At 52.0% G+C, this 18,045-nt stretch overlaps 1 protein-coding gene across 1 annotated transcript; it reads left to right on the plus strand.

Moving 5' to 3' along the window:
• The first annotated feature begins 1,114 nt into the window (after nucleotides 1-1,114).
• CIMAP2 (ciliary microtubule associated protein 2) lies at nucleotides 1,115-14,962 on the plus strand. Its single transcript, XM_054572484.1, has 10 exons — nucleotides 1,115-1,164; nucleotides 2,612-2,699; nucleotides 3,152-3,316; nucleotides 3,481-3,603; nucleotides 8,727-8,864; nucleotides 9,015-9,158; nucleotides 10,807-10,968; nucleotides 11,954-12,070; nucleotides 13,637-13,770; nucleotides 14,890-14,962. The coding sequence occupies exons 1-10, from the start codon at nucleotides 1,115-1,117 to the stop codon at nucleotides 14,960-14,962; spliced, it is 1,194 nt and encodes a 397-aa protein (XP_054428459.1).
• Nucleotides 14,963-18,045: the final 3,083 nt, after the last annotated feature.

Here is an 18,045-nt window from a genome sequence, read left to right on the forward strand (position 1 = left end):
AGCCGAAAGGTCACTGGTTTGATTCTCTGTCAGGGCACATGCCTGTGTTGCGGCCCAGGTTCCCAGTTAGGGGTGTGCAAGAGGCAGCTGATTGATGTTTCTCCCACACATCAATGTTTCTCTTCTTTCTTCTTCCCCTTTCTCTGAAAATAAATAAATAAAATCATTTAAAAAAATGCTGTACTAGATGCCAGAGGCACATTGAGTGAGACCCGAAAGGAGACCCACTGTCCCAGTAGTCCACTTCCACCTGGGCTAGATGCAAAAGAAGCCCTATTTCTGACTTAAGTCTTGACATCATAAATGAGATGTAGCTCTCTCCTGTTCCAGATAAAGGAGAGAGGAGAGCATATATTCTCAATTGTTTTCTTTACCTAGCAGGTCATACATATTCTTCAATGAGTTTGGAATTCTCCTCCTCCAGGAAGCCTTCCCTGATCTACCCACCGGCTGGGTCAGGGATCTTCCTGTCTCAGAGGCCTGGCCACGCTTTGTGAACATTGTTTTTCCCACTAGACTCTCATGACCGGGACCTCATGTGAGTCCCATGCACTCTGTACAGCCTCTACAGAGTGATGTGAGTGAGTGTGTTTTTGAGGGATGTCTGAAGCACGATGAGTCGCGACTCCATCCTTGCAATCCTTCCTTTCCTCCCTGCAGCCTCATTCACGCCTTTCCCTCTGGCTGTCCTTCTCCCCCGAAAGGCGGAAGGCGAGAAGGAACCAGGCGTCCTCTGCCAAAGTCGGGCCTTTCGTGAGTCTCAGCCGAATCCCCCGGTTGAGGGCGTGCGAGGGCAACCGATCGAGGTTACCCCCGAACATCGTGTTTCTCTCCCTTTCTCCCCCTCCCTTCCCCTCTTTCTAAAAAATAAATAAATAAATTCTTTTTAAAAAAGAAAGAAAAGAAAAAGTCAGGAGACTGCGCGGGCAGGCGGGTGAGAGGAGTCGCGTCGGCAGAGACGCGGCCGCAGTTCTCTGGCGAATCACAAATCTCAAAGGCCCGGTTGCTGTGGCAGCGGCGGCGGGACCAGGGACCAGCTGTGCGGGGAAGTCCCGCCGCCGGAGTCCCGCGAGGAGGGAGGGAACTCGCTGCTGGGGGCGGGCCAGAGAGCACCATGGCGGTGAAGTGGTTCACCGGGGCGCCCTTCGGGGTGCAGAGCCACAGGCGAGGCTGGGCAGGGGGGCCGGAGGGAGAGAGGGCCCCTGAGGCAGGGCTGGAGCCTGCGGGAGGAGGGAGCTGTGGGCGGAGTGGGGGCTGGCCTTTCTCTCTTCCCTTCATAGCGGCTGCACTTTCCTGTCCAGAAGTCCATTGATTACTGCTATTAAGATATTTAAAACCATCTCGAAAGCACCTACAAGGTGCCAAGCTCAGAGGGGCAAAGTGGCCTGGCCCGTAACAAGTCGCTTAGCTTAAGAGTGGTGGGTAGGATTTCAGCCCAAGTGTCTTTCTTTATTCATACATTCATAGGATATTGAGGTGTGTGTATATATATGTATGTATATATATCACCTATTATATATATATACACATACATATATACACATATATAAAATAGGTCATATATGTATACATACATACACATCACCTATTTTTAATGTATATATGATATAGGTGAGATATATACAGATTATTGATCCCAAGAAACCCAGAACTTATTTATGAAAAATGGTGTATCTATTTTTACGTGTTTAAACTTCAGTCACCTTCAAAGTACTCTTCATTTGATGCAGTACACCTATCAAGATGTTTTTCCACTGCTCAAAATAGTTTTTGAACTCGTCAATTTTGATGCCTTTTAATGCTTCTGCAGTTTTTTTGTTACACCTCTCCCACATCAGCAAAACGTTTCCCTTTGAGGACTTTTTTCACTGAGGAAACAACAACAACAAAAAGTTGCTTGGGGGGAGATCGGGTGAATAGGGAGGGCGGGGCACGGGGGCGGGGTCAATGCCATTTTTTTGATCGAAAACTGCTGAACACTCAGCGAGGTGTGGGCAGGTGCACTCATAAATCACCCATCATGAAATGGACAAATGCGTTGAAAGAGTCTTCAAAATATTTCACTTAAGCCTAACATAGCCTCTCACAACAATTCCAGCTGGCACACTGATACCAGGTTCCTAGAACCTTACTTAGTGGGGGAAGCCTGTACTACAAAGAGCCTGCCCTTCAGAAAATAATCCTGGTGTTCTATTTTGGGGTCCCTCCTCGTCTATCATCTACTATATATCAGGCACAGTTGTAGCATCTGGGGATACAGCAGTTAGCAAAACCATGTACTCAAGGTTTGCATTCTTGCGGGGCGGGGGGAGTTTGGAGCAGATAATAAACAAAAAAGAAAAATATATAAAATGTTGGGTAGTGATAAGGGCTATGAGGAAAAGGAAAACTGGGAGGAGGATCTGGTAAGTGCTGGAGGGTGGGGTGGGAGTTGCACTTGAATTCTGAGTAAAGGCTCCCAGCCGGGGACAGGGGACCAGGCAAGAGTGGTGTCCACGGAGAGGTAACCAGGAGGGATGAAGGCCCTGCGACAGGGGCAGCTCTGCCCACCCTTCACGGGCCGGCTCTGGGTACCGGGCACCCGGCTCTCACTGGGCCCTGCCTTCCCCAGGTTTGATGTCTCCGCCGTTCACCCCAACCAGAAGAAGATGAGCACCTTCACGGAGGTCCCGTACTCCAGGCTTCATTCCGTAGCAATGGTGAGCGTGCCCTGCTGCGCTGGCTCTCCCACGTGGTCCGGCCTCTGCTCCGCAAGCCCCCCACCATGGCGGATGAGCTGAGCCATGGGAGGGATGTGCCTCACGCCTCTCCATGCCCTCCATCCTCCGCACTGAGCTTGGTTCAGAGCCAGGGCAGGACTGTAGTGAAAACAGCCTGGGTTGGGGCCACAGTGACCTGGGTCCCATTCCCATCTCTTGCACTGACTGGCTGTGGGATCTTGAATGAGTTACTACTCCTCTCCGAAGTGGGAGGGGGCCAATGATAGATGGCATCTTGAGTACCATGCCTGTCGTTGCCAGGCTTGGGGCTGGGGGTAGGACTACAGAACAGCAGGTCATGCCCTGGTCAGCGTGGCAGCTTCATGAGAGCTTGCTCTGTGGGTGGACGGAGTGTGTATGGCTGTTCTAGCTCTGACTGTGTTCTGATTCAGTCCCACATAGGACCTGGGACCTATGCCAGCAAGGGCACCTGCTTCAGCAAGCAAAAGCTGAAGGAGGAGGTGGGCACGGGCTGGGCCAAGGCCCAGGAAGCCACGCGGCTGACCCAGCTGCCTCACTTCCAGTACCAGCCCATCATAAGGGAGAGGCGGCTGCAGGTGAGGTCCCTAGGCCATCCTCCTCCCCACTCCAAGGGTGGCCTCAGTGTCCTCCGGGGCCTAGGTAGAGCTCATCCTTTAAGGAACACCATCATCCCCGGGCTCCTTCCCATGGGAACATCCCCAAGTTCAAGGTTTTCACCTTCTTTCTTCTCTTGGGACAGAAGGATAAGCTGGGGCCCGGCACCTACAACTTCAAAGACTTCTTAGAACAGCTGCAGCAGAAGCCATGCAGCACCCGGGGGCTGCTCAGCTCTGGGGAGGTCCGCTTCCGAGGACACATCGGGGTAGGTGCGCTCCTACATGGAGGGGGAGCCTCTCACCCTCTGCTCTCCTCAGAGCCTGCAGCCTGGGCGGTGCTGGAAGCGCCGCTCTCATGCCCTTTTCTCCCCAGGCTTGGCCAGGCTCTCCTTTGGGTCCCCATAGCCCCCAGTTTTCCAGTGCCATGGCCTCAAGCCCACTGGCTGTCCTCTATCCCTGCGATTGTCCCTCAACTAGACCGGAAGTTCCCTGCTGGCAAGAATGCATCTGGTTCACCTCTGAGTTCCCAGTGGAGAGCCTCACATACATTAGGTGCTCAACAAATTCATTCATCTTTATATCCAGCCAGCCAGCCAGCCAGACGACAAATAACAAGGGAGCACCCACTAAGTGCCAAGCACTGTTGTTGGTCCTGCGGACCCAGCAGTCATGAAGACAAGGTTCCTAGTGTCCTGGAGCTGGTATCCTAGTGCTAGAAACAGCCGTGTAAAGAAGCAAGTCATGTGTTATCAGGCTTATGAGAAAACTTGAGGCAGGGAAGGGGTAGAGAGTGATAGGGGTGGTCAGGGAGGGCCTCTGGGAAGAGGTGACATCTGAGCAAAGCCTGGAGAACAGGAGCAACTGAGATTCACGGCGTCTGTGAGAGAGCATGCTGGGCAAGCAGGGACAGCAAAGGCTAAGGCCCTGAGCGAGACCAGCAGGCAGGTGGCCAGTGGGGCTGGAGAGAGTGGGCAAGGACGGGAGGAGGAGAGAGGGTGGAGGAGAGGGGCGGCCATGAGGACCTTGCAGGACTGTCGGGCCTTCGGGTTTGATTCCAGGTGCTGTGGGAGGTCAGTGCGGGGTTTTGACAGGAAGGGCTTGACTTACACTTTCAGGGGTGCACCCTGCTTGTGCGGGTGAGGGTTGCAGGCTGCCCTGGCCCACATGGGAGGGGACGGCCGTGGGCGGTGGGGAGGCAGGAGGGCCGCAGTGGTATCAGCGTGGGCTGGGAACATCTCATGTAGCTGGGGCGGGGGGGGGGGGGGGCGGTGCAGACACTGAGTGGGGTTCAAGCTCAGTTAGGTCATGAGAGAGAAGGCAGGAGTCACGCCACACCACGTGAGGGCTGTGGTTTGCTGAGTGCCCCACCTCCCAGGCCCTCGAGCTCGGGGCCGGACGCTCTCGGCCTTCTCCCAGCTCCCCACAGGCGCCAGACTCTTTCAACTAGGGCTTTGCTTCTGCTCTTTCTGTTGTCAGAAATGCCCTTCTTCCTTGAGTAGCCCTTCACCTGAAGAACTCCCACTCAGCCCTCAGCTCGGCGCTCCAAGGTCTGACCTGAGCCCCTGCTAGGTGACACCTCCCTTTCCTAAGAGTCCCTGCTGTGATCGTGTGTTTAGTGTCTCCCCTTCTCCCACTGGACATCAGCCCCTGAGGGCGGACCACATCTGCCTAGTTACTGCAGAACTCTCAGGCCCTAGCAGCACCTGACACATAGCAGGCAAGCAATAAGTATCTGTGGACTACATGCCGGCACGCCTCCTAAGTACCAAGTACTCCAAAACGTTCTCCCTGTTTATGTTCACTCCTGATGAGGCCCTGGCGGCTCCGAGAGGATAGGCGGCTTGGCCCAGCCTGCAGAGCCGCAAGCGAGGAACGTCCAGGCCCACTGCCCGGGCCTGTCCCCCGCACCTCACCGCTGCGAAGCCTCTGAGGCCTGGAAATGACTTCTTGCCTTTTTTAGGGGACAGGCATCTGCATCGTCAGGTTCAGGTGCTATAACTGCAACTCAGGGAGAGGGGATGCCTGCAGGCACTTAAAAATGAGTCATTACCTTCAAATCTAACATAGTAATAGCTGGCACTGAACACAGCACTTACCACAAGCCAGGCACTGTTCTCGGGACTTCAGTGCACTAATTAATTTAATCCTCACAATAACCCTATGAAGTAAGCGCTATCATTATCTCCACTTTCTAGATGAGAAAACAAGTGCAGAGGGTTTCAGTAGCTGCCCAGGGTCACCGAGCTACTAAGTGACAGAAGCAGGATTTGAAAGCAGGTGTTCACACCTAACCGCTGCATTGTGCCCGTAGGCTTGGCTCTTTTGGACTTTGTTCGACTAACTGTGAAGGGCAGGGTCTAATGGCAGAGCCCAGCCCGGCTGAGGGCAGAGGAGTTGGGGGAACATATCTGATACTGTGTGTTTCCTTCCTGTGTCCCCAACCCCCAGCTCTGGGAGCTCTGGGGCGCTTGTGAGTGTTGGCTGCACAGGGTGACAGGGCCATGGTGGGTCCCTCCGTTCCAGCTGTCTCTTCTCCCCTGTGGTCCCTGTACCTGCTCCAGCGCTAACCTTCGCCAGGCCCTGCAGGATTTCTGAGCCGCTTTCCTAGGCTCAGCCCCGGACAGTAAATTCAGGGAGGTGTCACTGCCTGGGTGGGCGAAGACAGTGCCTGGGGAGGGGGTGAGGGGCTCGTGTTGAAGGCCTGATTTTCTCAGTCATCGTCTTGCTGTGAGACCTGGGCTGGGACCCTGATGGCCTCTTCTGGTCTCTGGTCCCTACTGTTGTCTCCCCCACCCCGCCCCACCACAACCACTACTGCAGGTCTATAAACATCACCTGCCAAAGCTGTGGGTGCCTGCTGTGGGGTCCCATGACTCCTTCCCCCAAGAGGATGGGGCTGTCGAACCCTGCAAAGGCAGTGCCTTCTCCTATGGTTTCTGAAGTCCATCCTCCATGGGCACTGGGTGCTTCCACCCACCCTCCGCCCTCCCGCCTTAGTGCACTCCTCCTTCTCTTGGCTTTGGGGACACTGGGCTCTGCAGCCCTGAAGTTCCTCTGCCAGCCTCCTGCTATGTCTCCTCTTCCCCTCCTTGGGGGGGAGATCTCTTTTCACCCAGCCAGGCTCCATGCAGATGGTTCCAGAACCCCACCCCAGGGTTCCTCAGACACCTCAAACTCTGCAACCCCCACTCATCACATGACAGCATCTTCCCCAGGCCTGTCCTTCCAGGGAGTCGCTCCACCCAGCTGCCAGAGCCAGAAACGCAGCACACCTCGCTCCCCTGCAGTCGCTGGGGTCTGTGTTCTCAGCCTCCTCTCCCCCCCCCCATCCCTACTGCCTCTGCCCTGGCCCAAACCACTGCCCCAACCCTATCCCTACCCCCACCCCCACCCAAGGGTGGCCTCCTGATGGATTTGCTGGTCTCCTTCATCGCCAGCACCTTCCTAAGTACCTCACACCTCAGAATCAGGTCCTAACTTGCCTCGGTCGGGCCTCTAGGGCCCTTCCCACCCCCTTCCCACCCTCTTCCCGGCACACCTCTCCCAAGTCACCTCAGAGCGTTGTTCCCGCCTCCCTGCCTTTGCCCCTCTGCCTGGGGGAAATGCCCCCTTCCCCACACCCATCTCCTGGGGTCCTTTTCATTCTTTAAAGTCCAGTTTAAAACATCGGTAAGTGCCAGTTTCTCTATTCCCACACACCCCTGCCCTCAGAATTAATCACTCCTGCCTGGGCCCCCAAAGCTCCAACAACGTACCATTCTACTTAAAATCACGGGCTTTCCCATCAGCCCCAGTGTGTTACACCTCTGGATCTGTAAGTCCGAAGGGAGGGTTAGGCTTTGCCCACAGAGTCCCCAGTACTGAGCTCTTACCCCTTTACAGCCGTTACTTTTAACGCCCCCACTCCCACGTTGTGGCGCTCACTGCCCTCCTACCCCAGTGCCTACATGGTGCCTGGCAAACAGTAGAGGCTCAGAAAGATCGTGGATTTTGGAGCTGGCACTCTTGTGCTGCCCTTTGCCGGAGGTGGGACATTGGGTACAAAGACTGACTCTCTGAGCGTCGGTTCCCCCTTCTGTTCATTGCGAATGGCGCTGATTTGATCTCATCGGGTTGTCTCCAGGACCAAGAGATAGCAGGCTCGTGAAACACCTAACATATGAAGCAGGGACCCAGATTCCTACCTTGGGGCTTTTCTCTTGAACACACTGCAAACCCCGGGCCCTTGAAGGGGGCAATGTTTAGTCGTGCTCCTCTGAAGGCGAACAATTCGGATGCCCGCAGCTGCCTGACTTGCCCAGCAGAGCTCCTTGGCCTCCCTCGGCCCCGCCTGGTTCGAGGCTTCCCCCTTCTAGAGTAGCCGAGGTGGGAAGGGCTGAGCGATCGTGGAGCGGCAGCGACCCCTGGTGACTAAAAGATGCAGAACAGCAACACAGATCCTGCTGGTTCTCTTCCGAAGGACCCCCACCCACCTACGTGGCAGCGTAGCTCTCCTCACACCACCTACAATGAACATATTTCCGACCTTGGCAGTCAAGCTCCCAGATGGTCATTTCCGCCTTCCCGTCGTAATTCTCAGCCTCTCTTACCTCCTCCCGCCCTCTCCAAGACAGCTGCCCCACCATGGGCTGGGCGCTGGACAAGGGGCTTTAGAGACACTTAAAAATTTCATCCTCATTACCCTGGAAGAAAGTATTACTATTGCCATGTTACAAAGGTGGACCATGAGGCTCAGAAGGATTAAGTGGTCTGCTCAACGTCACTCATCGGGGCAGCAGCAGAGTCAGGATTCGAACCTAGGATTCCAGATCCTTCCAGGTCACAGCACAGTATGAAACCCATTTGTGCAAATGTAGGGCTAAGACATGGGTGTGACTGATGGAATTTCTGAGACCACCAAAGCAAGCAACTGTCTGAGGTAACAGGTGAAGGAAGGCTTCATTCCCAGGACAAAAGACACAGCACACCTCGCTCCGCTGGCTGCAGTCGCTGGGGTCTGTTTACATTGGCTCTGCAGGACTGGAAGGATTTTCAAAGGCAAAGAAGGCAGGAAGGATATTTCAGGTGGTAGTAAAACAGCGCAAGTAAGCAAAGGCAAGGAGGTTGTGAGAATGACATGTGTTTGGGGACCAGCGAGGACCCACTTAGGCTGAAGCGGGGGTAGGAAAGGAGCAGTAAAAGATAAGTTGACAAGGCAGCGGGGCCCTGGTGAAGAGTCTGAACTTGGATCGGTGGTGGAGGCTCACAGAGCGTCCCTGCTTTGTGTTGGGAGGTGGTGATACCCAGGGTCCCTGAAAATCTAGGTCCCCACTTGGCAGCGCCTCTTCCTCTGTTGCACTTAGCATGAGGAGTGGGACTGATGGCCTTCATGTCCCTCCCCCCCCCCCAGAACTCCTATCCAGGCCCTGGAAATTATGGCAAGAAAGGCAACCCGTACACAAAGCTGGAGGAGAAGGCCTGGAACCGCTCTCATTCTGAGGGCCTCATGAGCAGGATGACCAACAAGCCGCCGCCCTTGGCTCATCAGGTATCCCGCTCCCCTGGCCAGGCCTGGCTGCCTTGCTGCACAGTTCTGGGGGCAGACTCCTGGAGCAGATGGGGAAACGGAGACTTTGAGGGGGCGATGGGCCTCTTCAGCAGCCCTCCCGCAGGGGCTGGCATCTGTGCTCTGTTCCAGGGTAGTGGTCTGGCACCATGCACCTACTCCTTCAAAAGTGGCATAGAGGCATGCTTGGAACGATCCATGGGCACCCGAGGCCCCTATGATATTTTCTCTGGTGATCGAAGCAAGCCCCAGCCTTATGGACATTACTCTATGCAGGTGGGTACCCAGGTGGGGGTGTGGGTGCGGGGTGTGCGTTCCCCAGCGGGATAACAGGCTTCGCCACCACCGGGAACACCACCCTGTGTTCCGGGCGCCGTGTAGGGCCCTTCTCACAGCCTGCTTATTTCTCCATCACAGTGTTAGATGAGGAACCTGAGGCTGGCCACCCCACTGCTGATAAGGCACGGTGCTGGGATTTGAACTCCGGCACGTCTCTCTGACTGCACTGCCAGTTCGCACTCCTCTGCATTGGCATGGACTACGGAGGCAGTGCGGATGGCCATGGTGCCAGGCCTGGATGGGTGGGAGACCCGCCACAAAGCCTTCAGGGACCTTGACAGCCCAGGTCTGGGTGTCCTGCTGTTCATGACATACTTTCAGGCATCACAGACCCCGCTAAGCTGGCTGGGTTAGTGGCGTCCTGTTAACAAGGCAGAGAACTAGAGGGCCAGGAGGGGAAACTGAGGCAGAATTTTAGCTCAATCTTCCCTTTCCTGCACCCGTGAAGTTCCTGTTGTGTGATCCATACCACCCTGTGCTTTGCCTTCTTCATGCTCATAGCAACTGGACTGAAGTATGTGTGTAATTATCTATTTTTTTTGTCTCCACTATGCATCCACTCAGCGTGTACTGTTAGGCCAGGTAATAGCCTAGGTACAGGGGAAACTTGACCCTTTGGCATTTACATTCTAATGGGAATAGAAACACAGTCACAAGGAAAACACGACGTAAAGTGTTAGCAGGTGGTGAGAGCTATGGTAAAGGGTGTCAGAAGAGCTCGGGGGTGAACAGCCACTGCCCTGGGCCCCCGCCTGGTGCCAGGTCCCATGGGCCTTGCCAGGACCAGCCACGAGGTGGGCCTGCCCAGCACAGCAGGGGCCTTGGGACCCTCCTCAGGCCCTGCAGTCAATGCCCATTCTGAATGCAGTACCCAGACCACATAATATTATTTATTATCTAAAAAATAATACACTTTATTTTTAGTTTAGGTTCATGGCAAAATTGAGCAGAAAATGCAGAGTTCCTATATGTAGGTTCTGTCCCCCTTACACGCACAGCCTCCTCCACCAACGGCATCTCGCCCCAGAGAGGTACACTGGTTATAATCAATGAAACGTTGTTGATACATCATCACCCAAAGTCCACAGTTTACATAGACATCACTTTTGGTGTTGGTCATTCGGTGGGTTTGGGCAAAGGGACCCATCATTATAGTATCACACATGGTAGTTTCACTGCCCCAAAAGTCCTCTGTGTTCCCCCACCACACTGGTTTTTAAATATTTGGACCATCTCTCCTGCTTAGAGCTGTACCTGACTCAGTTCAGTGTTCATCAAATGAGTGAAAAGAAGAAGGAATGGATGAACTCAAGCTGGGCTGTAGGGTGTGGCTCATAGGCGGTTGGGGGTGGGGGTCGGGCTAGGGGGGTGGAGGGGGCTCTAGAGACCCTGCCGACTAATCCTGCCCCGCCCCCCGCCCTGGGCTGGGGGCCGCTCCTCGTCTGCCCAGGGCGGGCCTGGCGGCAGGACGGCCTCAGGCATCGGGGTAGTGTTGCCTCATTTCTGACTGCTGCCGAGGGTCCAGAAAGGGGACCACTGACTGTCCTGGCATAACAGGTAACCTCTTCTCACCTCTGTTTCTCAGAAAAAAAAGCCCAGGGAACTGATTGGCTTCAAGAGCTTCGTGGAAGAACTTAACTCCCGTGACAATAAGAAGCGTGGGGCGTTTTCAAAACTTTCCCGCAACCCGACAACCCCTACAGAGAGGATTTGCTGGTCCACCCTCAGCCAGTGTCCTCGAAAACTAGTGCGTCCCCGCCAGGGCCTGCCTGCCTTCCTCTCCCGGAGGGCGGCTCTCCTGCACGGCTGGGGCTGGGGCGGAGAGGGGTGGGTAGTTCCGGGGGAAGGCGCAGCCGCAGTGCCAGACCCACCGCGTTCCCAGTCTTGCACTTACCAGTCACCCTGCGGAGTCCCCCGCACTCTCTGAGCCTTGGTTTGCACACTTGATCTGATCAGGAGCGTGACCAGGTGGCCGTGAGAATTAAATGAGGTTAAGGACCGCAGCCCATAATGTGGAGCCTGGTACCCAAAAGTGCCTGGCTGGCACTGATCTCTACCCGGTCCCTCAGAAAATAAGGGGGGACACTGCGGTGGGGCAGAGTGTGAATAAGGGCTCTACCCTGGCAGAGGACTGCACACCTGTTCCTGCTAACGCAGGCTTGGGCTCCGTAGCCTGTCATCTGAGAAGGCCCCTGAGAGTAGCTGAGCCCCACCGGGGTCTGCTCCCTTTGAGAGAACTGCTAAGGGCTTGGGAAGGGGTGGGGTATAGGGAGGAAAAAGGGTGCCAACACTTTCTGAATGCCTGCATTTCCAGCACCTTGCCCCATGGAGAGATTACCATCTGCATTTCACAAAAGGAAACTAGCCCGAGAGATAGGCAGGGATTTTCCCAGACTCCCCCAGCAAGGGCAAGAAGGAGCGGATCAAAACCCAACTCATCTAGCTCCAAAGCCTGCGTGGCCTCTGCCTTCCAGACTAGGGTCTGGGCATCTCTCTGGACTCTGCTAGGCCTGCAGGGCCCTTGGGAACCTGGAGAGGGGTGTCAGGCTAGTGCCCGGGGGTTCGCATGGGTGTCCTGGATCATGAGGGCACCATAAGGCCCTTCAGCCCTGGAGGGTGGGCTCCCGGTGAGTGGGGGGATGGCTGGGGCTGCAGGGAGCCTTGCCTGCCCTGGCCCCAGGCTGATCACTGCCAGACCTCCCCAGCGTTGGGTCTTCATTCCTTACCCCTAGGGCCCCAGCATGTGGCTTCCTCCAGAGAAGGAGTGCAGACACACCAACCACCCACCGTTCCTGCTGTCCTCCAAGCGGACGGGCTTACGGGCCTACCAGATGTTTCTGGGAAGCTGGGTGAGTGGATTTCCATGGGATGGTGAGGAGTCCAGGACTCTCCATGCCCCTGGGAATTCTGGCTCTGAATGAGGCGGATTCCCCCTCTTTTCTCTGCTATTCTAGGTATCGCTCTTTGAGAACCACGGTGCTATATCACCCCAGAACTGTCTCATTCTCTTACTTTTCCAGGGGAAGGCTCCCTCTGCTCTCTCTTTGTATTTGTCTTGAGGCATCAGGCAGCTCAAGGAGGTGGCCCATTTCTCATCCCTGGTTGAGAAAGGACCCCTGGGGTTCCCTTCCCCTTCCCTCTCCTCCCCTCCCCAGAGGCAGCCAACCCCACGTGGTGATGTAATCTTCCCCTGTCCTGCCTGGCTTTAAATAGCTGTACATTTTAAGACCTCTCCTGGGAACATCTTGCTTGTAACTCATTTGCCTTCTCATTAAGCTCCCGCTACCCCATCCCCACCCTGACACTGAGGAGAGCAGCGTGCCAGCCACCTCATCGCCCTACCTCCGCACCTCCCTGAGTGATGGCTTGATCCCCAGTGTGCCCACAACCTCCCCGCTGCCCCTGCCTTACCTGATTCTCATGAGGACCAGCCGGTCAGTCCTCTGAGTCCTTCCTTTTCTCATCTGCATCTCCTGTTTAGAAAAGAGCCCAATGGCCACGCTGCTAGCACAGGGCTGGCCAGAGTGGGAGGGGCTGGAGTGAGGTCCAGGTTCCAGAGGCTGAGCTCTCCTGGCGCCCAAGGCAGGAAGTCCTTTGCCTACATGCTTGGCTGGGAGCCTACCCGCCACCCCCCGCCCCGCCCCCCGCACGTGACAGGACTTTCCCTTGGTGGCAGCAAGTTCGGCTTCACATGGGACTATTGTTTGGTTCCTAACATCCCCCAGCTCAGCCTTGGTACTGCTTCTCTGCAGATGGCCCAGTCCCTGTCCTGACATTCTTCTGCCCTCACTAGTCACCCTGGGCAGGAGGCGTGTCCTTTCTGAACCTCTGTTGGTGCCCCTTGTATCTACAACCAACCCAGGTATCTGGGCGGGATGGTATAGTAATTTCCTAAGGCTGCCATAACAAACTACTAGATGGTTTAAAACAGTAGGCCTGTATCTTCTCACAGTTTTGGAGGCCGGAAGTCTGAGATCCAGGGGGCTGTGCTCCCTCTGAAACCTGCTGGGGAGAATCCTTCCTGGCCTCTTCCTAGCTGTGCTGGCCAGCGATCCTTGCAATTCCTTGGCTTGTAAACACATCCCTCCAGTCCCTGCCTTTGTGCCGTATGGCCACCTTGCCCCTGGCTCCTCTTGTAAAGGGACACCAGTCACGTTGGATTAAGAGCCCACACTACTCCAGCACAACTTCGTCTTAACTAATTGCCATCTGCCGCTACAGTATTTCCAAATAAGGCCACACTCTGAGGTATTGGGGGTCAGCACTTCCACCCATCTTTTTGGGGGACACAATTCAACCCATAACAGATGTCGGAGAGAAGAGCCAGAGTCGGGGAGCAGGGGAAGGAGGCCTGAGATCAGGCTGCAGGCCAGGTATCCAGCTTGCTAACATCCTGCCTCCTCTCGCTGGTGCAGAACCCTGTGGGTGTGGGCCGCTACTTCAACACCTGGCCAATGGAGATGAAGGACCACCGGCAGCGATATCGGTCCCTGTTCTTGGGAGAATCCAAACGCTACCCGTCGGACCCAGACCGGGACAGATTCTTGCAGTGAGTGCCACTGGAGCGTCAGCAGGGGAGCCAGGGCACGGAGGGGCTCACTCTGGGGTAGGCAGGGTCCTCCCCCACCTTGTGCTTGGTTCCCCTGGGAACACAGCTGCTGCCCCTAGTGCCAGCCACAGCTGTGGCAGTGGAGAGAGTTCAGGTCCTGACTCTGCCATTTCCTGGCTGCGTGAGGTGGGGCACATCGCTTAGCCTCTCTGAGCCTCATTTTCCTCAACTGTCAAAGGAGCAGAGGATTGTGGAGGCCCAGATGAGACGCTCCATCTAAAGCTGTGGTGAGAAAAAGGTGGTGGCAACACTGACTCCTCCACCCACCACCCACACATTCTCGGCTCTGCCTTGCAGGCCTTCGCCCATGGGGCCTCAGTTCCTTGGTGTTCATATGGGGTTGGTAAAAGTCATTAAAGGAAGTTTTTGTGAAGCCAAAAGAAAAAGTGCATGAAATACCATGGCTAGCTGGGAAACGGCTCACAAATGTTAGCCGCTGCCATATTTTACTGACCTGAGAGGCTGTCAGTACAGTGGGTTCTCAATTTCAGAAATGTGAAAATGTGAGTAAGTGTGCACTTCAGAGTGGATCGTTTGTTGGAAATCCTGGCGAGGGCATGAGGACCAGACTCTGGGGTCAGAGCGCTCAGGGAAAACCAGCTTTTAACTGTTTACTTTTATCGAAATAGTCCTGTGTCTTCCTCTTTGATCTACTCCCTTGTTTTGGTGGCTTCCTTAGAAAAGGTAATTGGAGGTAACATTTTTGATAGACAGAATTCCTGAAAAAAAAATTTTTTTTTCTTACCTGTGCAACTGGTCAATAGTTTGGTTGGAAATAAAATTTTAGGTTGGAAATGATTATCCCTTGGAATTTTGAAGGCTTTGCTCCCTTGTCTTTGAGCTTCAAGTGTGTTTGTTAGAACCAGGCTGTTTTGATGGAAAAGCTTTGGAGGGTGTCCATTTTGGCCTCTCACCCAATGTAGGATCTTCTGGGAAGCACAAGCGGCAGGCACCTGTTCATCCCTGTGGGTGCTCTCCAGGGATGGGCGGGGTGGGGGGGGGGCTCACTCCTTTCCAAGGGACCAGGTCCATTTTCTTTTTTTATTTCTCTTTTTAAAGGGAAAGGATCACACCGTTTACTAAGGGGAAGTGCCCTCCAACTGTGGATTACAATTCAGATCCTACTCCTTAAAGCCGCATATGAAGGACAGCCTGCAGTGACCAGAGGGCCCAAAGGACTGAAGACAAATCTGGGGATGGGAGGCTGGAAGAGGACATGGAGAAAGGACACATGGGAATGCGTGGGAGAGGGGAGAGAGGTGGGGATGTGGTGGGATCACGTTTACTGGGGACATCTACCTGGAGGTCATGGTGTCTGCTGCAACATCTGAGCCAGATATCTTTTGCTACAAGAGAGCAGTTATTCTGAGAATTTAAATTGTCCAGTCATGTGAACGTGGGAGCCAGACAGCAGGTGGACTAAAAGGGGTAACATAGCGTGGACACTTTTGGGACCCCTTCTATTCTAAAGCCAAAGTCCTTGACTCCCTGTTCATTAAAATCCAAAAAGAGGCAGGAGAGTGTGGCATATATCATAAGGCAGTCTAGGTCCCCTCGAGGAGTATTCCGTCTCCACCCCAGGATGCTTCTGGAAGCTCAGCAGCGCCTCATGCTGACCTGCAGGCAATATGCAGCCATTGGGAGCAATGTGTTTCACCCCTAGAGTCGTGCCTCCTGAGCACACCAGTCTAGCACGAAGGTGGGTCTGTGGGCATTGATCACAATATCTTGAGCTATTTTTTGTAAGTGAGAGATTGGGTGGGATGATAGGAGGCTGTTGTCCCTAGAGAAAAGGAGACCAGGACACCACAGCCTCAGCCTTAAAATCCACATAATGATTAAAAAATACTTCAAATACTTCCTTCAGAGCCAGAGTGTGTTACAAAAAAAGTTTCTTTTTCACTCATGTTGAAATGACTGTTTTGGAAGAAGCAACACTGTCTTTATTCATAGACAACATGAATCTGTGTAAAAATCACACTATATCCTCAAAAAAAAAAAAAAAAAAGCTGATACACCAAACTATACATAAACTAGATTTAATAAGTCAGCTTAGCAAGGTTTTAAGAAGATCAATATGCCAAAATCAACTATTTCTATATTAAATAAATAAATGATTAAAAATTGAAAATGCCATTTAAAATTGCATCAAAACTATGAAATGCTTAGGTTTAAATTTCACAAAAGTTATACAAGATCTGTACATTGAAAACTATAAAATGCTGCTGAGAGAAATTAAAGAAGACCTAAATAAGGGAGGGATATATACCGTGTTCATGGATCAGACTCAATGTTGTTAAGAATGGATTCAAAGCAATCTCAATAATTTTTTTTAGTTGGCAAGCTTATCCTGAAACTTACAGGGAAATACAAAAGATCTGAAATAGCCAAAACAAATTTTTAAAAAAAGGAACAAAGCTGCAGAATTAACATTACCTTAGCCTACAATGTGGAATTGGTGTTATGAGAGATTAGATTAAAGAAATAGAATATACAGAACCCAGAAACACACACACACATATGGACAATTAATTTACAACAAAGCTGCAAAGACAATCCAGTGTAAAAAGAATAGTGTTTCCTACAAATGGTGCTAGAACTGTAGGATATCAATATGCAAAAAACAACAACAAAAACCAAAACAAACACTGGAGTCAATCAGACTTGCATCACAGACAAAAATTAACTCAAAATGGATCATAGACCTAAATGTAAAATCTAAACTATAAAACTTCTGGAAAAAAACAGAAGAGGACATATTTAAATGTTGTGTGAGGCAAATATTTCTTAGATACCAATTTAACTACTTATCCAAATGTTTAACCATTTAACAATATGTTAGATTGGATTTAATTAAAATGAAACACTTGTTCTTTTAAAAACACTATTAAAAGAATGGAAAGACTAGCCACAGATAATATTTGCCAATTGTATAGCTGATAAAGAACTTATATCCAGAATTCATAGTCACTAAAGAAATGCAAATTAAAACCACAATGAGATGCCACTACCCACCTATCAGGATGGCTGCAATTAAAACGACTGACCATACCCAGTGTTGGTGAGGATGTGGAGCAACTGGACCTCTCATACTCTGCAGGTGGAAAGGTAAGATGCTACAATCCCTTTGGAAAACCGTTTGGCAAGATAAAAAGTTAACCAACACCTACCATATGATCCAGCCATTCCTCTCCTGGGTATTTACCTGAGAAGGGAAAGCATATGTACATGCAAAGACTATACAGAAATGTTCCAGCTACTTTATTAATAAAAGCCCCAGAGTTGGAAATAACCCAAATGTCCATCAACAGGTGAATGAATAAGTAATTGTGGTTTATTCATACATATATCAAGACTAAGCATACTGTACACTTAAAATATGTGCAGTTTACCATATGTTAGTTATACCTTGATAAACTGTTACAGTTTGGAAGAAGTTAAGGAAAAATAACAACTAAATGCAATGTAGGTTCCTAGAAAGGACTCCAGAAGGAAAAGGAATGTTAGTGTGAAAACTGGTGAAATTCAAACAAGGGCTGTGGTTAAGTTAACTGGATTATGCCAGCAACAACGTCTTGGTTTTGATCATTTTACTGTGCTTTTGTAGAAGTGTTAACATTAGGGGACATTGAGTGAGGGGGATAGAAAAATCTATCTAGTATTATCATTGTAACTTTCCTGTAAGTCTAAATTAATTCAAAATAAGGTTTAAAAAATATGCAATAAAAATTTTTAGAACTGCTTTACCTCACAGAAAAAGCGCATTTTTCAAATACATTAGCTATCCTATTACTGACCGTTACTGTTACCAGAAAGTCAGCGAATTTGGAGTGCTTGCTTTTTTATAAGAGGCACCTGTGAGGCAACTTTAAACTAGGCAGTTCTTTTAAGTACTCTGCCGTGAGATACCAATGGACTTCTGTTACAGAAGCCACATATGGTGGGAAGGGACAGCCAGCTACTGGAACGGAGCGAAAGGTTCTCTCGCTGCCATGGAAGACTTCATTCCACCGTTTCTAGGTCTGGAGCGCCTGTCTCAGCGGCTCCGGCAGCTCCAGCGAAGGCCCTTTGAGTTCTCCGTTGTCGTAGGACTAGATGAGTCTGCGTCCTTGTTTAACTCGCTAACAGCTTGGAAGTGCCTTTGGGCAAATCACCTGACCTTCAAGGAGCTTCACTTTCTTTCTTTGTAAAATGGAGATAAAAACGGACTTACTT

This window comes from Pteronotus mesoamericanus, unplaced genomic scaffold (genome assembly GCF_021234165.1).
Source record: "Pteronotus mesoamericanus isolate MK-2021 breed Mesoamerican mustached bat unplaced genomic scaffold, CSHL_Meso_final contig_105, whole genome shotgun sequence".
NCBI classification, from domain to species: domain Eukaryota; kingdom Metazoa; phylum Chordata; class Mammalia; order Chiroptera; family Mormoopidae; genus Pteronotus; species Pteronotus mesoamericanus.